Source organism: Monodelphis domestica, chromosome 6, assembly GCF_027887165.1.
Source record: "Monodelphis domestica isolate mMonDom1 chromosome 6, mMonDom1.pri, whole genome shotgun sequence".
Classification (NCBI taxonomy): Eukaryota; Metazoa; Chordata; class Mammalia; order Didelphimorphia; family Didelphidae; genus Monodelphis; species Monodelphis domestica.
In genome coordinates, this window is record NC_077232.1 from 183,888,038 (window position 1) to 183,903,714 (window position 15,677).

The following is a 15,677-nucleotide window of genomic DNA, read 5'->3' on the forward strand; positions in this document are numbered from 1 at the left end:
TGAAATTATCCCTGTCCTCCAGGAGACTGAATTCTATTATAGATAATAAGTGCAAGATAATCTGAGGAACAAGACAGCACAAAACTAAGGGAGATCAGATGCCAGAGAAAAGGAAACGTGTCCTAGGCACAGGGGAATAACCTCTAAAAGGCAAATAGTCAAGAGATGTAAAGCTGAGCAAATGTTATACCTTACTCCTTACCCACCATTTACTCCATGATGCAGAAACACTGACCTCCTTCCTGTTGCTCAAACAAGACACTCCATCTCCAGTCTGGGCATTTTCACTAGCTGCCCACCATGCCTGGAATACTCTCCCTCTTCATCTCTGCCTCCTGATTTCCTTCAAGACCCAGATAAAATCTCATCTTCTTTGATAATCCTTTCAAACCCCTTTCATTCCACTTTTCATCCTTCCTATTGCTTATCTCCGATTTATCCTATTTAATTTGTTGTTTGTATATAGTGAATTTTTTTATGTTGTCTCTCTCATTAGACTAGAATTTCCTTAAGAGCAGGACTCCCTTTTGTCTTTCTTTATATCCCCAATGCCTAGAATATCATAGGCGCTTAATAAATGTCTATTGGATGTCTCAACAGCAATGAAGCCAATTTTCTCTAAGTATGTGTACAACAGAACATATAAAGCATGCCTCCATTCAATCAGTCTCTTGGTCAGGACTGATAGTCACTGAACTATTTCTATCCTCAAGACAATGCACTGTAGAATTTTAGAGCTGGATGGGAATTTAGCATTTAATTCCACCAGCTCAGATTAAAAGAGAAAATGAGGCAAAGAAAAACTCAAGTTTGGCCAAGGTTACAGAGATTAATAAAAGGGTACATTTAAATAACATTTAACATAATATAATGTGAGCCTCAAACAATCCTATAGGGTAGGTACCTTAGGCATCATTATCTCCATTTTACAAATGAGGAAACAGAAGTTAAATGTCTCAATAAAGTTAAGTCTTCTGTTCAAGAGTCTCCTGTTCAAGATCACAGGGCTAATAAATGTTTCTTCCCCCTCACATCTTAAGGAACCACCATATTGCAGGTACATAATAAATGCTTGTTGAATTAAATGCAAAATGTGGACCATTAGGAGCTTGGCATTCTCCTCTGTTATGGGGATATGTCATTTGCCTTCCAGCAGACGCCTCCCATCCCAACATTTTTAGAGTTTTGAAGAGAAGAGCAACTCTCATCAAAAGGGTTTCAGGACTCAATCCACATATTTATTTAAACTAATATTAATTTTAGAGGTATACAAATATGGTATGCCCTCCAGATAAGCATATCTACTAGGTTAAATTATTCTAGAATTATATAATCAAAACAAAATGTTGGCATGCTATATTCAAACCTGATTAACATAATGACATACCTTTATTTGAAAGCCTTATCAACTTTCAACAATTATCAAATTTTTCCATGTTGTTTGACAGTCAAGCAGTACAAAAGACAAACAATTATCCAAATTCTAGAATATTTTGACAACATTTTCACCTCATTACTGAACTAGAGATAATACTTCATTCTACCTTAGGGGTATGAGATGCTTTCCCATGTAAATTAAATTTACATCTCAGACAGATTCATTTTTTTTAAATGGAGGCTATACAGAAACATAATATCTTCTCTTTTATTGTTACAGTTTTTAAAGACAAACTCGGCCAGGAGTTATTCAGAAAGGATAAGAAAAGAGGAATCCCAAGAGGAAAAAAAAATGGAGATCTCACCTGGGAGATGGGGGCCTAACCTAAGAAAATGAGGGAAATTACTAAAGTGCACAGCTATTTTTTAATCTAAAGCTCTCTTTCCCTCTTACTCTCCCTGAAGACAAGATAATGAAAGAGTTTGACAGGCTTTACTTTCTTTAATTTTGACAATTCCTGGAGGTTTATGGTCAAAAGAATAGCAAAGAATGTTTAAGCTGAAGAACTTTTTTTTTTTAAGCCAGGATTGAAATACAGACAAAGAACAAAACTGGACAGATGGACAATTGGTCCCTTGAGATAAAGAGCTCCAGGTCTTGCCCTCAAGAGTCTTTCAAATGGGAAGAAAGTAATCCAAGTAATTAAGCTTTGTATATTATTTGAGCTTGTTGCAAAATATTTTATTTTGTTTCAATCCTTTTGGAGGGAAATTTCAGCATGATGTGAGAGCAATTGGAACTTTGGAAGGACTTTGGTTTACAACCCCAGCTCTGCCATTGACCAGCTGAATAACTTTGGACAATTCAAAACCTCTTTTGGCCTTATTTTCCTAATCTAAAAAATAAAGGGTAAATATGTAGAGAACTGAATCAAATTTATGAAAATATAAAGTAGTTCCCAAATGACAAATGGTTAAAGGATATGAACAGGCAATTCTTAGATGAAGAAATTAAAACCATCTTTAGTCATATGAAAAAAACCCTCCAAATCACTAATGATTAGGGAAATGCAAATTAAAGCAACTGTGAAGTACCACCTTGACCCATTAGTTTGGCTAACATGACAAAAAAGAAAAATGATAAATATTGGAGGGGGTGTAGAAAAATCAGGACCATAATACATTTCTGGTGGAACTGCAATCTGACATAATTATTCTGGAGATCAATCTGGAGCCATGCTCAAAGGGCCATAAAACTATGCATACTCTGATCCAGCAAACTACTTGGTCTGTAGCCCAAAGAGATTAAAGATGGGGGAAAGAGCCCACCTGTACAAAAATATAACAGATCTTTTTGTGGTGGTGGCAAAGAATTTGGAACTTAAGCAATGTCCATCAATTACACATTGTAGTATATACTTGTAAAGGAATACTTTTGTGCCATAAGAAATGACAAACAAGAGGATGACCAAAAACAACAACAACAACAACTACAGCAACCACAACCTGAAAAGACTTAAATGAAGTGATGCAAAGTGAAGTGGGCAGAACCAGGAGAATGCTGTACATGGTAACAACAATAACATATGATGATCAACTGTGAATGACAACTATTATCAACTCCAAGAGATTTCTGACTAAAAAAAATATATTGCTGCAAAAGGAGCAAAAGGAGTCTGGATGCAGACTTTATTTCCTCCATGAATTTTTATCTAGTGTAAGCAATATATGTCTTTTTCACAGCATGACAAACAAGGAAATATGGACTATTATAATATAGGTACAACCTCTATCATATTACCTACCTTCTTGGAGAAGGGTAGTAAAGAGAGAAAATGAATTGCAAAATATTAGAAAATTATTATTGAAAAATTGTATTGACATGTAATGTAAAAAAATTATTATCATAAAGGAGAGTTTAATTAGCTGACCTCTAAAGTGTATTCAAAATCTGAATATAATTTATTATTTTAAAACATTTTGCCTTTTTTTCAAATGTAGAAACTGCTTTCTTTAACTTAGTATGTACACACATAAAAAAACCCAAAAACATAAAATAATTTCATATCTAATTTTCAAAGGAAAAAAGTCTAAACTTCTGGTAGGTATCAACCATACCTTTTGGGGGAAATATATGGGTAACATAATACCAGTACTAAAGAAAGACTAGATATAGGTTGTTCTTTACTGTATATGGTTTCCAATGAATAATGATGACAAAAGGTCTTACTTGAATGAGGGTACAAGGAATAATCTATATGTCACCTATATCCTTTCCCAGTTACAAGTTTATTTTTTAAATTATACCTATGTACTATTTTTCCACCCAAATATAGTACTCTGTTTTGCACTAATAAATATCACTTGTCCTGTCTTCCTAAAATGAATATAAAGTTTGGGATTAATTAAGATTGTTAATAGGGCAGCTAGGTGATGCAGTGGATAGAGTGCCAGGTCATCTAAAATCAAGAAGGCAGGTCAAACTCAAATCTAGCCTTGGCAATTTACTAGCTGTGTGACTGAGCAGGTCACTTAACCCTGTTTGCCTCAATTTCCTCATCTGTAAAATTAACTGGAGAAGGAAATGGCAAACCACTCCAGTGTCTTTATCAAGAAAACTTCAATTGAGGTAATAAAAAGTTGAACAGGTCTAAAAAATGACTGAAGAACAACAAAATGGTTGTTAATGAGAATATCAAATATGTTAAATTAAATAAAAGCTTCATATGTAACCCTGAGTAAACCATTTCCTCTCCTTCAGTCTCAGTTTCTTCATCTGTAAAATGAGTGGGTCACACAATAGATCTCAGTTATTCCATTCAGCTATGACTTTGAGTCTATGATGACCACAGAGACCATTTAGTTGTGTTTACATATTTGCTCCCAACATTTAAAAGTCCCACAGGTACCCTTCTGGATTCTGTTGTCTGTTTTTAACAGTTTCAATCTCTTCCTTTGATTTTGTGCTATAAGCTAACACTCCACTTCAGTCAATACTTTATGAAATCTATTGAGGCTTCTTTCTTTCTTTTTGCCTCCTGAATTCTTGACCACATTTCAGAATATTAAGTTTGAAAGATAAATGACATCTGGGTCCACAGGTATTTTAGAGTTATTCCAATACATAAAATTTTAGAGTTTATTCAAATACATGAAATAAAAAATAAATGGGGGGAAAATCTGACCATAGTTATGGCATTTTGAATGTTATTATGTTTCCTGATATTATATCCCAATAAAATCAGTATATTTTAACCAGCAAGTCAACATTTATGAAGAATATAGTATAAACAAAATATAATTGATTGTGTTTATTAGGGGTGGGAAGTGGTTGCAAAGGAACTTCAAGACTTTTCATGTAAAAATACTTTACAATATGATTAGTGGTATAGGATGAATACAAATGAAAAGTCATAACAACTCAAATAAAAGAAATGAAAACAAGCATTAAAAGTGAAAGCAATAGGCAGAAATGTGAAAAGTAAACAGCTTCTTGGGGCATTTTAATTGCTAACAGGCCTAATATTGATTTACTAAAATTCTCAACATGTTGGAGGCAAATATAACGTGTTCTTCTGGTGTGGTAGAACAAATTCTGGATTTGAGACAAAGGACCTGAGTTTGGTTCTGCCTCTGCCATTTATTGTCTGTGTGATTTTGGGCAAGTCATTCTTACCAAGAGGTGAGCTTTAACCTCATGCTGTTAAGAACCAGGCTCTTACCTAGTAAAGCCTCATATCCTAGCCAGATACAAGCTAGATGAATTCCACAGACGCTTCAACTCTAAATTCCATTATTCAATGATCTCTGGGATACTTGTTTAAAGTCTTTGGGATCCTAGTAATCTTTTTAATTCTTTCCTCAACTAAATTAATCTATTCAGAAATGTTCTCTCTTCCCCTTTTCATTGGAACACATTTCTCATTTTATCATGGGAATTCACAGGAAAAGATATATTTTTAAAAAATTCTTTATCACCAATTTTACTGAAATAAATCCCATAAGATAAGTGAATAGGTTGCACTGTTCTTAAAGTAATCACTTTTATTTTATTTTCCATAGATGAGGAAAAGAGAAGTTCTCAAATATACTAAACTGTGATTCGTTAACTCTTGGGTGACATTTGTCAGGCTACTTCAATTTTGGACTTCTATCATCCATCTATCTATCCCTGGAGTCATAAACAAGCATTTATTGAATAGTATTGATGTATTTAGAACTCTGCCAGGGTAGGAAGGAAACAAACAAACAAACAAACAAAAACCCAGCTCTAGTTTTCAAGGGATTTACATTTTAGTAGGATAGATAAGACACACAAGCATACATACATACATATATACACAAGTATGATGCAAAATGGAATGTGTTGAGAACAAAGGAAGGGTCTAGAAAAAGTCCTGTAGGCAGGACTTTAGAGGAAGGATATAATTTTCATCTGGGGAAATGAAGGCTTCCTGGAAAAGACACCAGAACTGTGTCTTAAAGGAAGGGAAGCATTTCAACAGGAAGAGATGTGGGAGAAATGCATAATACATTTAAATTATGGAGGGAAGGCTGGCAAGAACATAGATAGGTGAGAAAGAGAAGATGAGGGATTGATTATAGTAATAATTTACATGAATAGCTTTTGAAGTTTACAAAGTCTTTTGTAAATATTGTTTCATCTGAATCTAACAGTAGTTTTATAAGTAGATACTATTTTTTATGTTCTTTGAAGTAGGTACTATAAATACTTCTCTGAAGTAGGGAGAATCTCATTTATACCAATGAAGAAATGAAGACTCAGAGTATTTAAGAACTTTTCAGAGCTTCCAAGGATGAGGTAGTTGTTAATATTTCAGTTATTTGTATTAAAAGAAAAACGTTAGGGGGAAATGTCATCCAGCCTATGAAGTATACTCAATTCAATGAAATAATTATTATTTAACCACCTATCCATGCCAGACTTTCTAATATGTGTTGAGCATAGAACACAAAAAAGGGGGGGGGGGAGGAGAAGGAAGAAAGAAGGAGAAGAAGGAGAAGAACAAGAGCAACAAGAAGAAGAACAAGCTCAAGAACAACAACAACAACTGTAAAGGACCTTAAAGACCAGACTAAGCTAGAGGTCATGGAAGCCACTGTCAATTTTCCTGTTCAGTAGTGATATTTTGAGGACTACAAAGGACAGGATTTGAACCTCTAAGGGAGAATAACATATCATATATATGTATACCTGTATGTTAAATTGAATATTTGAACAAGTCAATGTGAATTCCAACTTGGCAGGAGCTAGCTGTCAGGAAAGATTAACATTAAAGACATTAGCAATTTCTCTCCAGCACTCAGTCAAGCAAACCAGAAATCTGACCTAGCACCAGATAGTAGAGGCTGGATTATGATCCTAAAGAAAAAGGGAAATGAATTGGGGTAAAGAGAGGTCACATCTTACCTCCATCTACATTCAAAATGAGATCAGAGGCATGAGGGAGAAGATGAGAGAGGCACTTGCTATGCTATATTCAGGTAACTAGGTTTTTCTCTTTGTGTATATTCACTCTACAGATTTACGACCTGTCAAAACATTTTTGCTTAGGTGAGTGACCGGGAGATATAATAGAACAGAAATTAGTGAGTTTGGTTATGTAAGTAAGTGCATATCCAAGACCAAGCAAAGTAAACTTTGGTCTCCTCAAATAAAAGAAGCACTTGACATTTAATACATATGTTCCCATTTTCATTTGAGAATAATTAATTCTATAGAACATCTTAGAGAACAGGGTCAAAATCAACTTAATCTTGACAAGTGTGATCAATGCTCATTTGCAAACTGAAGGAATAAGAACAAGGACAAATTCCAGGAAGCACACTAAGGGACAGAAACCCAATCACCCAAAACCAAAATAGCTCAATGGCTATCTTTAAGTTTTATAACTCAAAAGTTGAACATGAGTAAAGCATTGATCAAGTTTTGCTAAATAAACTTGGTAGCAATGTGCATAGTATGGAGGGATGGACATACATGCTTTATATACATATATATAACACAAATATAGGGTATATATGTATGTTTTTATATTATATGTAAATTTCAAGCTTTAGACACATACATACATTCACATAAACATACACTCATGTGTTGTAAGCTCAAAAATTCCTTGCTTTGAAGAATTCTTGTTGTAAAACTTTCTCCAATGATGCTTATAGCATATTCTCTAGAACTTTGTCATTGAGAGTTGTCAAGGAAACCAAAAAGTTAAATAACTTTTCCATGATTTCCTATCTAGTGTCAGAGCTAAGACACAAGTCCAGATCTTCATCACTCCACCTGGAAAATCATTAGTAATGGGAATTTCCAAAGAGCAAATATCTTTCTTCAGTTTATATTTTTACCTACCCTTCACTTGAGAAATGAAGTGACTTTCCCAAGGTCACACTGCCAACATGTGTTAGAGGCAGAGCTTGACAGCAAGGTTGCCTCTATCCATAATGCCATGTTCCCTCTTCTTGAGCATTCAGTAATTTTAAAACAATATACTCATCAGATCAGACATTTATGGAGCACAGATTTGGAACATAGATAGCTAGACAAAGGAAAGAAATTTCTAGCAACTTTTCAGGATAACTTTGTACCTTAAGTAAAATAAGGAGCAAATCCATAATTAAAGTATTCCTAAGATTATTTACTAATCATGAGAATGGAAGCATAGAGAAAGAATGAGATGAAAGACATTTAAAGATAAGGATGAACAGTTGAATTCATTCATTAGTCATCAACAATGCCTTGAATACCATTGAGAAAGACAATTTATGTTTCCTTTTGTAAAGGATAATTTTAGCATTGTGACTTAAAAATCTAAATTTAATTGGTCACCAGGGAAAATCCCAAATAATAAAATACCAAAGTCACCTGGAAATTTTATGGTGATTTAATTGATATAGTGGAGGAGATTAAGAAGAAGGAAGAAGGAAAGAGAATAGGATTTTCTCCCTCTTGGCTAGTACTGGGCAGGAAGATTAGGAGATATAGAAAGTAAGGTTTTGGAGTGTGAAGGAGGAAGGAATCAACCTGAACTCCAAAAGGGCTCAGGTAAGATGCCTAAACCTGAATCAGCTCAAAGGCAAACTCACCGCCAAACCCAGACAAATAACTGCCACCACTCTAAGAAGTCGGAATGCCTAGCACATTGTTAGCCAGAGTCACCTCTCCAGGGAAAAGAGCAAAGAGATCCAGTGACATGCCTTATATAGACAGTTTTATGTCACTTTCCTGCATCTCATCTGTACCAATGATAGCTTAGCTTGACTTAGGACAGCCCAGGGGTCTGTCCACTGTTTCTGCACATGTCTGTTGAAGGCCATTTCCTCAGATAATTAAATCATTGAATATGGTGCAGGCATCCTGACCTTGTTAAACTGAGTAGGGTGGAGAAATGTAGAGTTCCCAAGACTTGATTCTGTTAAACCAAGTATCTCCATTGTTACTAATCAGGAAATAGCTAAATCAGATATTGCAAAATGCGGTCTGATTAGGGTGGAACAGTTTTAAAATTCACATTTTACAATATTATTTAAAAGATTCATTTTATGCAGAGCCAAAATGGCAGAATAGCACAAAAACTGCTTTGAGAAATCTATCAAACCAACTTTAAAATATCAACTCAAAATGAATATTGGAGTGACAGAACCAACAAGGGAATAGAGTGAAAACACTTGAAAAATAGGCAGAAAGGGTTTATTTCACTGGGGCAAGAGGGGAGCGCAGATAAAAATAAAACCATATGTAGAAGACTATAAGCTGTCCATCCCCCATCAACTGCTTCAGGTTTTGAACCTCTAAAGGAGACTGAATTAGCAATGGAAGGTGTTTCCAGAGCTCCCAGCTCACAGTTTATCATACCACTATAGAAGAACTGAAAATTGAGGAAACCTAAAACTAGATCTGAGGATAGCAGCAAAGAAAAACTGAAGTTTAAGACAGTTCCTACTCTATCCGGAGAACAAAGCCTATCTTTAAAATAAACGGATTCGAGTCAAGAAAAAAACCCCTAACCATAGAAAATATTATGGAGATAGATAAGAACAAGACACAGACTGAGAAGGAGACAGTGAGATTAAAGCAGCCATGCACAATAATTCTAAAAAGAGTGGGAATTGGTCTCAGGCTTTGGAAGAGCTCTCAAAGAAATTTTAAAAATCAAATAAAAGAGGCAGAAGAAAAATGAGAAAAAGTAATGAAAGTAATAATAATTTTTAAAAGAATATAACAGCTTAAAATGCAAAATTGTACAAAGGAAATAGGGGCAAAAAAAGAATTCCTTAAATATTAAAGTTGACCAAATGGAAAAGGAAATTCAACAGCTGACAGAAGAAAATATTCTTAGAATCTAGAAGCCTACACCCCCATCCCCCTCAACTAAAGCTAGGGGACTAGTTAACTTAGAGAAATTCTGCTCCATATTCTGAAGTTTGGAGTCTGGGGCAAGGACTCTCCTAGAGGAGAGAAAAAGCCCAGTTAGCCGAGGCTCTAAGAAACTGAGGAGCCATTCTGCCAAAGCTGAGTCTAAATGCCTTTGTCTGGCTGTCCAAGCCCTTCATTATTTTACTCAAGCCTTACTAGGCAATCTTGTTTTTCACTACTCCCTATAATGACCCTTCCTTTGGTCAAAATAATCAGACCCATGCTAGTCTTATTTCTAACTTACTGGATTTAGGTTGAGTGATTAGCATAGTTGCTGGCATTTAATAAGTACTTTAAAAATGCTCATTGATTTGCCTTGGATTTTTCATTCTATTTTCCCTACCAAAACCAAACCAAACCACAACAAAACAAAACAAAAAACTTGGTCAACTCTCTTCTACTTACTTAAATCACATATATGTTCTTTAAAAAAAACCACTATTTTCTGACTTAGAACTGATACTCTGTGGTAATACATGTATAACCCAGTGGGATTGCTTGTCTACTTTGGGAAATGTGTAAATTTGTTATTGCAATAAAATAAAGGTAAAAAGTATTGCTACTCAGTACCAGTTCCGAGGCAAAAGGGCGGTAAGGGCTAAGCAGCTAGGATGAAGTGACTTGCCCAGGGTCACACAGCTAAGAAGTATCTGAGGTCCTATTTGAATGCAGCACTTCCCATCTCCAAGCCTGGCTCTCATCCACGGAGCCATCTCGCTGCTCCAGTCTCATATATATTCTAAGGTCCTTCCATGAGTTCTTCCCTATTACCTTCAGTCCAGACAGAGCACTCCCATCCTTGAATCTTTAATGCACTGAATCAGGACCACATTACACAAATGAACAACTAATCGCCCTTGAATCCACTTCTCAGAAAATCTTTGCGCCCTTGGAGGGCAGAAGCAGTGTGCCAGATCTTCCTTCCATTCCCCATTTCACACCTGGTATTTTAGCCAAACTGGATGGCCAGTTCCCTGAACTCCTCCTTCCATCTCTCACCTCCATGCTTTTGCACAGCTGGATTAGATTCCTTCCTGACCTCAGCCTCTGAAAAAGCAGAGAATTCTGCAGGATGCAGACTCACAGGCTGCCCTTCCCAAGAAGCTTGTCTTGATCTCCTAGGTGCTGCTACTTTCTTCTTAAAATTACACTGTATATGCTGTCAAAACGCTGTATCTTTCAGAGGAAATACAGGCTTTATGAGGAGACTAAGAGTGTCTTTGTTTTGTTTTGAAGCCCCAGCACATAGCACAGTGTTTGGCACAAGTGGGATGCTTAAATGGTTATTGAATTGAATTCTGAACCCTCCATTGGGCCAAGTCACTAAAGTCTTTCTTTAGTGCTGAGGACTAGAGAGCAAAGGGCACTCACTAACTGCTTCTCAGGACAGTTCACCACAGCTGGTAAACTGGCCCAAATGGAGATATTCTAGGCTGCCCCTTGGTAAACACGTCTAAGACTTTGCTTTTGAAGGTTAGGAAGAACGCAAGCCACAAAGCTGATGTACAGAAGCCATTTTTCTATCTCCATCACTTTATCAGCTCTAAAGAAACAGCTTAGAAAATAAATGGCTGAAGAAAATTAAAAACCAAACCCAAACCCAGATAGTCAGCTGAGCTTAGAATCAGGAAGCCTGGCTATGAATCATTCATCAATGGATTCCTGACTTGGGGATTCTGGCCATGCCACCACTCCCAAGAGCCTCAGTTTCCTGGCTTGTAAAGTGAGGTTAATAATTCTTACGCAACCCACACCTCACAGGGTTGTTGTGAGGAAAGTACACTGCAAGCCTTAAATCACCCCATACAGAATTGTGAATTTTTATTAAGGATTTTAATCTCCTGGTATTATTGAACATTTCCCTTAGGGATTTTTGTTTGCTTGCTTTGTTCTCTTTTGGCATCTCATCTCTTAAAATGACTTATGGTGAGAGGAAGGAGTTTGTTTATTCCATATCTGCATGCTCTTGGGTAAATCATATAACCTGTCTAGGTCTCAATTTTGGGGTTTTTTTCTCTATAAAATGAGGGAAATGGACTAAATGACCTCTGAGATTCCTTCAACTTCTAATGCATTAAACCTATTCAACCTGGACATGATCCCAAGAGATCTTATTCAGATATTAAAATATAGAAAATACAGTGCCAAAAAGAAAACTATTATGAGAGAAAGAACAACAACAAAAAGACAGGGATTTAAGGGACCCTTGAGCCAGTTCTCTGCCTTCTTGTATGTAGGAGATCATTATTCCTATTTGTAAGGGAGGTGACTTATTCAAGGTCACATGGATAGATAACAGTAGAGGACAGATTAGAATCCAAGTTTCAAATGCTCTTGCCAGAAAAACCACAAAGAACTTGTCAGACCACCACATTGAAAATGGATTAGATTTAATCTTTAAAATAAGAGAGAACAGAATTGAGGCCAATTGGTTAAATGGATTTCATGATCAGAAACAGCGAAAGACTTCACTACTCTGATCAATTCAATGACCTGAGACAATTCCAGAGGTTTCATAATGGAAAATACTGTTCACCTTCAGAGAGAAAACTGATGTGCAGATTGAAAACTTGTAAACTTTATTTTTCTTGCTTTTTTTGCAGCATGGTTAATATGGAAATATGTTTTGCATGACTTCATTTATATAATGGATATCACATTGTTTGCCTTCTCAATGAGTAAAAGAGGGCTGGAGGGAGGGAAAGAATTTGAAACTAGAAATTTTTTTAAAAGAATGTTAAAAATAAATAATTGGATTAAAACAACAAAACTAAAATTAAATCATAAAATATTATAAAATGATTAAATTAAAAAATGAAACAACTTAAATTAAGTTATAAAATATTATAAAATTACAAAAATATTATAAATGTATAAAATATTATGAAATTATAAATATAAAAATATAAATAAGTTCAATCTAAGGTTACATTTTATCAAAATTATTTCATAATAATGTTTGACAATGAAATAGACCATCTTTTAATGTATGGCTTCCATAATTAGAAGTATTTAAGAAATCAGGTTATTTATTATTTATTAAGGCATCATGCTAATCACTGGAAATGATAAGAAAGCCTAACCTCTAGGAATTTACATTCTAAAGAAGGATGCAACATGATGAGAAATGGGTCCGTAAAAGATAGTCACAGGATATCTTTAGATGGGGAGGTTGTAATAGGTAGGGGGACTGGGAAAGGCTTTTGGAGAAGGTTGCCCCAAAATTGAGTTTTGAAGGAAGCCAAGAAATCAAAGCAACAGAACTCCAGACATTTATGATAACCAGTACAAAGTCATACAAATGGGAGATGGAACAATATTTGTTAAGAACAGCAAGAATGTGGGTATGGCTAAATTTTACATAGTGCAGAAGAGTATGATGTGCCAGAAGGTAGGAAGGGGCTGCGATGCCAAAACAGAGTTTATATATGATCCTAGACATGATAAATGGGCTCAGAAGTTCAGCAAGTGAGACAGTGATTTGTGGTACAGTAATTTGCCCAAAGTCACAGAATTAGTAAATATTTGAGGATGGATTTGAACTCATGTTTTTTGACTTCAAGTACGGCACTCTATCCACTGTGCTATTTAGCTGTCTCTAACATATATTCCCCCATTATCCTGGCAAGCTTTCTTTCCTAAATAAGTACTTTCTTCTGGGTTATAGATTAATTATTATTATTAAATTAATATTATTCATAACATAATATTTATATAATACTTCAAGCTGTACAAAATACTAAATAAGCATGTATACAGATACACATACATGTATATTATATATAAAATTATATGTGCTTGTATACATTTGTTAGCATGCAATTGGATCTTCACCACTTGATGAGGTAGATGCTATTATTATCTCTATTTTACAAAGGGAGAAAACTGAAGTTAAGAGGAATTAAGTGACTGGCTGGTCTTATTGATCATTCACTAGGAATTATCTGGGGCAGGATTTGAACTGAGGTGTTTTTGACTCCACGTTCAGCTCTCCAGTCATTGCACTGCTCAATTTAAATGCTATTAAGTGTTAACAGATATCCAATTCCATTTCTTGGAATTTAAAAAAAATAAAAATTGATGAACACATTTAATACAAAAAGGAATGATAAAGTCCAGTGCCTTACCTATATATTTATATGCTTCTTCTCCACGTACTATTGGTCTTGTCCAAGTTGATTTTATGCCCCAAAAATGACTCACATGGGCACCTTCAGGAGGATACAGAGTGAATAACATTTCAATGGCTCTTGCCCTGGTAACCGCTTCAGAGTGGAATTCATTGTATCCTATGGTAAAAAGAACCAAAAAAATTTATATGTGTCATCATCCACTTTTTTCTTCAATTTTAATATGTTTCCTATAGAAATTATATTTTAATTTTTAAGATTTTATAATTTAATTCTATTTGAAACTATGGTTAAAAGAGGTAAGGATAATTATTCAGTGTATTCAAAATAAAATACCTACATAGATAAGGTCTACCAAATATTAAATCCAAATACTAATACTTTTTTTAAACCCTTACTTTCTGTCTTGGAGTCAACACTGTGTACTGGCTCCAAGGCAGAAGAGCAGTAAGGGCTGGGCAATGGGGGTTAAGTGACTTGCCCAGGGTCACACAGTTGGTAAGTGTCTGAGGTCAGATTTGAACCCAGGACCTCCTGTCTCTAGGCCTGGCTCTCAATCCACTGAGCTACCCATCTGCCCCCAATACTAAAACATTTCAAATAATGTTATTGACTACTATGGGAATACTAAATATAATCTTTAAGTGGTACGGATTATCAAAAGGATATTTCAGGGAGTGGCAAAATACTATTGCTCATTGTAGCCTCTACAGAGGAGACACAGACTAGCTTGAAAATAGCTTACAATTAGATACACAATGTGATCAGCATTAAGTTTATTAGGATCTGTGATTTCTTTATATTATATAAATATATAATCTTCAAGCAAGATTCTTAACCTTGTTTTTGTGTAGACTCCTTTGCCATTCTGGTAAAACTTAAAAGCCCCATTCTCAGATAACTATTTTTGGAAATTACAATAAAATATACATAATTACAAAGGAAGCTAATGACATTGAGATAGTTATCTTTTTTTGTTAACAACAGATATTAGGTTTAGACCAACATCTTATTACTCATCCCAAGATATGTTCCAAATACTTAATAACTAGATGACATCATAAACAAATCAGAAGGACTGCCTGCTTATATTTCTAAGTCATTTTTCAGTTGGGGATATTTATGCTTATCAATGTGAATCAGTTCTTATGTAACTAGTAAAGCAGACCTTTATCAGAGAAACCTGCTGCAAATATTGTTTCCCACTTAACTCCTTCCCTTCTAATTTTAACCATTTTGAATTTATGAAAAAATTTAATTTTATGCAATTAAAATTGTCTGTTTCATCTCCTGTAATCTTTCTTATTTGGTGATGAATTCTACTCCCATCTATATATCCAAAAGCTATTTTCTTCCTTTTCTCTCTGTTTTTCTTACGAATTTAAAGAAATGTTTAAAAAGTGCTCCAAATTACTAACAGAGAAATAGAAATTAAAACAACTCTGAGGTTTTACTTCAAACTCATAAGTTTGGAGAAGCTGAAAAAAGAAAAGGAATTTATTTTGGAGGAGTAGTGGGGAAATAGGAATGCTAATGCATTGCTAGTGGAGCTGTGACATAGTCCAGACATTTTTGGAAAGCAATTAGTAATTGGGATCCACAAGTTATTAAAAATATGCATTTTGTCCCAATGATACCACTATTAGGCTGTACTTAGAGCTATGCTGATAAATGTAGAATTTGCTTTCTTCAGGGTAAATGTATGCAAAACATTTTTTAAAATTTAATAT

General features: G+C 34.9%; 1 protein-coding gene across 3 annotated transcripts in view; it reads right to left on the reverse strand.

The window, feature by feature from the left end:
• Positions 1-15,677, reverse strand: part of IQCM (IQ motif containing M) — a 524,263-nt gene that overhangs the window by 87,683 nt on the left and 420,903 nt on the right. For all 3 annotated transcript variants that reach the window (XM_056802759.1, XM_007496247.2, XM_056802758.1), the window contains one exon: positions 13,945-14,106. In XM_056802759.1, the coding sequence (XP_056658737.1) occupies positions 13,945-14,106 (162 nt within the window). The remainder of the gene's footprint in view (positions 1-13,944; positions 14,107-15,677) is intronic.